Raw genomic sequence first — 3,767 nt, forward strand, 5'->3', positions numbered from 1 at the left:
TCCTGTTCTGACAGAGACGTTTCCAACTGGCTTCTCTCTTAGCTTAGCGTAAACGTTAGCATGATGGCATCTCAAAGAGTTTGACTGCCCCAACATGGATCCGTCTGACTTAAGAGTTTGATATGGATTGACCGGGTCAACTTCTGGGCTCAAATGTGTTGTGAGTTCTGACCCAGGCCAGAGACCGAGGGACTCTGCAGCGTCTTTGAGTCTCTGATCGACCGATCTGCTTCCTGGGGGTCAGAAGTGCAGCAACCAGCTAATTCTGCTGTTGCTCAACACCGAATGCTTCACAGTGGAGGCATGACGATGAGGACATGTCTGAACAGATACTTTGTAAACGAAAGGCAGAGAACACACACACACACACACACACTTCAACATTCTCAAAATGGCCTCTTAATAGCGTTCAGATGGTTCCTTGCTTGCGTAGGGAACTGGAAGGGAGTTCTAGAGGAGATGACCCGATGCCCTTTGCCCTTTGCTCCGACCGCGTCACTGAGGAGACTGGTCATGGTTTCTCTATCCGAGGGGATAGGAGTATGTTGCCATGGTTTCTCTATCCGAGGGGATAGGATTATGTTGCCATGGTTTCTCTACCCGAGTTCAGCCACCCCGACTCATGTTCCCGTTTCCGTGGTTACCTTCAGCGCCAGGGTCCTGCGGGTCTCCAGGGTGGTGTCCTTGCCCTCTGACCCCTCCATCTCCGTGGCGACCAGTGGGTAGTCAGCGGGGTCGCACACGATGGTGACGCGGGCGTGATTTTTGGCAGCCGCCCGGAGCAAAGTCACACCACCTGGACACACGTGGGGGGGGGGGGGGGGGGGGGGGGGTCAAGTGAGGTCATCGCCACAAAGGGGCTACTGGTACAGAATGTGTTCAACGTAGAAGCTGAGACTTTGAGGAACCTCTTCGCCCCTGACATCTTCACCCTAGCGATACCCCACCTGTTCATATCACAGCAGGCCTACATTTCAACTCACTGAAAGGAGACCACAGACTGTAGGCCTCTTGTGATACGTGATGAGGTCTCAAATCTCACCAATATCTATCTGCTCCACTGCGTCCTCCACCGTCACATTGGGAGTAGAGATGGTCTTCACAAACGGGTACAGGTTACACACCACCACCCTGGACATGAAGAGACATGTAGTTATATACCACCACCCTGGACATGAAGAGACATGTAGTTATATACCACCACCCTGGACATGAACAGAGACATGTAGTTATATACCACTAGCCTGGACATAAAGAGACATGTAGTTATATACCACTAGCCTGGACATGAACAGAGACATGTAGTTATATACCACCAGTCTGGACATAAAGAGACATGTAGTTATATACCACCAGCCTGGACATAAAGAGACATGTAGTTATATACCACTAGCCTGGACATAAAGAGACATGTAGTTACATACCACTAGCCTGGACATAAAGAGACATGTAGTTATACACCACTAGCCTGGACATGGACAGAGAAATGTAGTTATACACCACTAGCCTGGACATGGACAGAGAAATGTAGTTATACACCACTAGCCTGGACATGGACAGAGAAATGTAGTTATACACCACTAGCCTGGCGTCACCGGCCTGATCTCAAGAGATCACATTCCATTCCACTCTGCAGATCAGTCTGGACATCCAACCGTTCAAACAGAATCCGCTCGGAACAGAAATGTGTTTGTGCCAATCACAACCTGTTAATCTAATATGGGGCGGGTTTAATAAGATGACGGAATAGAGGAGCAATGTAGAGGCATTTTCTCTGATTGGTTGTAGGTCTATCCAATCGTGTCCAGAGGCATTTTGATCTACGCCCGTTGGTAACGCCCCTTGGGAATCGGAAAGCAACTGAGAGTTTCCAGACCCTTCGCATTTTTGCGAATTGGGTCTGGCGAAGCCAGGCTAACATGCCACCAACATGGACAGGAACAGAGATGTGTAGTGACACCACGGTCACACAACAGAGACATGCAGTTAACTCCACAACACAACAGGCTAGAGGAAACAAGAACAAAATACTAAAATGAGCCGTCACTGCTCCAAATATTGTCCTAGTAGGCTTATCCACTTCAACTAGTCGGTGTCAACAGCACTTTAGACAAACGTAGGGAACGTAATCTGAGAGAGAGGAGGGTTAGTGGATCAATCAAGTGTGTAAGACTTTGCTCCCAATTTTGCAAGACACTCCAAGTCCATACACTCACAGGTCATTCACAGCTCATCGTCAGAAACAATTCCACACTAGCTCCAAGTCTTCACAGCCAACCACGTGCTACTCATTCTCCCATCACAGCCAATCACATTACTCCCAGGAAGCTCGGAGAGCCAATCAGCTTCCCGCAGCTCCTGGGAACAATAGTGAAGTCATGTGAGGTCAGCGCTGTGTAGGGAGACGGTACGATTTGAATTAACTGGTTATTACATTAGCTACGCGCCACGCCTGGTCACATGCACGCTGATTCAGAACCTAGGCTAGCTAATTACGAGGCAACCTCCTTAGGTTCGCCAGACCACACTGAAAACTGCAAGTAGAACAATGGAATATCAGAGTATCAAAGTTGGGCCTTGTGTTTCATTTGATTTAAAACCTTTATTTCTTCAGGGAAGATGTGAGAGCAAGCGCTCTTTTCCAACATCGCCCTGATTACATACAAAATAACACACAGTACAAAATACAAAATAGAATACAGTACAAAACATACAGTAGGCCTACAGTAGGCTATACAAAGTAGAAAATACCAATGAAAATAAATGTGTGTGTGTATGCTGTTCAATAAAAAGGAACTGCCTCACCTGACGAGACCGTAGCCCAGTTTGTCCATGTCGGCCTGGTCGGAGGCGGTGTCCCTGGCCAGGATGCCCCCGTGGACGGCGGGGTGCAGAGTCTTCACCCGACCCCCCAGCATCTCCGGGTGGCCGGTGACTTCCGACACATCCCTGTGTCCCGAGGAGGGACAGTCATGGTTCAGAACCACACACACATTCTGGGCTGATATACCTTCTCAAACCCCCGTACAACAAATACTACTCTTTCTTTTCTATGAGACAAATCTCTGATTCTACCTGACGGATAGTCCCGCATCTCGCAGTGCTTTGGCGGTGCCCCCGGAGGCGACCAGCGACAGACCCGCGTCCACCAGCCGCTTGGCGAACTCGAGAAGTCCGGTCTTGTCGGACACACTCAACAGGGCTGAGTCACACGGAACACAATAAAGGTGACACCATTAGACAGGTTTTATGCCAGACCTATCAAGGTAGCTACCATGCTATCAGGCAATCAAGCAGGTTAGCCAGGTTAGCGAGCACGATGCAAGTGATGGTTAAAGCTTTCTAACTTTGCTACTTAATGCAACTTAGTTGCTGACATTAAAAAGATGTGTAAAGACTGCGTACCGAGCTCAGCAGAGGCCATTTCGGTGAGATGGAAGCGAGTTCTGGTTGATCTACGTTTGTCTTGCGCTGTGTGAGTGAGCGTGGCACTGCGAGTCAACCATGCGATGACAGAGAACAAAGTTTGGCATCCCAGTAGGGTTTTATCAAAACCCGCCCCTTGTGTGTAGCCCGCCCCGTTTGACAGACCGGAGGACTGGCCTATCATATCGAATATACCCCGAGATAGGGTGCGCAGGAGATGCGGATGTATAGCAGTTCCCTCGGTGAACCACCAGAGGGCGCAATTAAGCCACGTTGGGACCCAGAGGCGTTTTATGCCCCCCTCAGTGTGTGACTGTCTGCTAGGATGCGTCTCCACACTC

At 49.4% G+C, this 3,767-nt stretch overlaps 1 protein-coding gene across 1 annotated transcript in view; it reads right to left on the minus strand.

Moving 5' to 3' along the window:
- Positions 1–3,523, minus strand: part of atic (5-aminoimidazole-4-carboxamide ribonucleotide formyltransferase/IMP cyclohydrolase) — a 10,468-nt gene extending 6,945 nt beyond the window's left edge. The window contains exons 1-5 of the mRNA XM_084453443.1: positions 3,406–3,523; positions 3,076–3,202; positions 2,806–2,949; positions 1,043–1,131; positions 645–796 (exon numbers count right to left, since the gene is read on the minus strand). Coding sequence (XP_084309569.1) covers positions 645–796; positions 1,043–1,131; positions 2,806–2,949; positions 3,076–3,202; positions 3,406–3,424 — 531 coding nt within the window. The 5' untranslated portion in view covers positions 3,425–3,523. The remainder of the gene's footprint in view (positions 1–644; positions 797–1,042; positions 1,132–2,805; positions 2,950–3,075; positions 3,203–3,405) is intronic.
- Positions 3,524–3,767: the final 244 nt, after the last annotated feature.

This window comes from Borostomias antarcticus, assembly GCF_949987555.1.
Source record: "Borostomias antarcticus genome assembly, chromosome: 19".
In the NCBI taxonomy this organism is placed as follows: Eukaryota; Metazoa; Chordata; class Actinopteri; order Stomiiformes; family Stomiidae; genus Borostomias; species Borostomias antarcticus.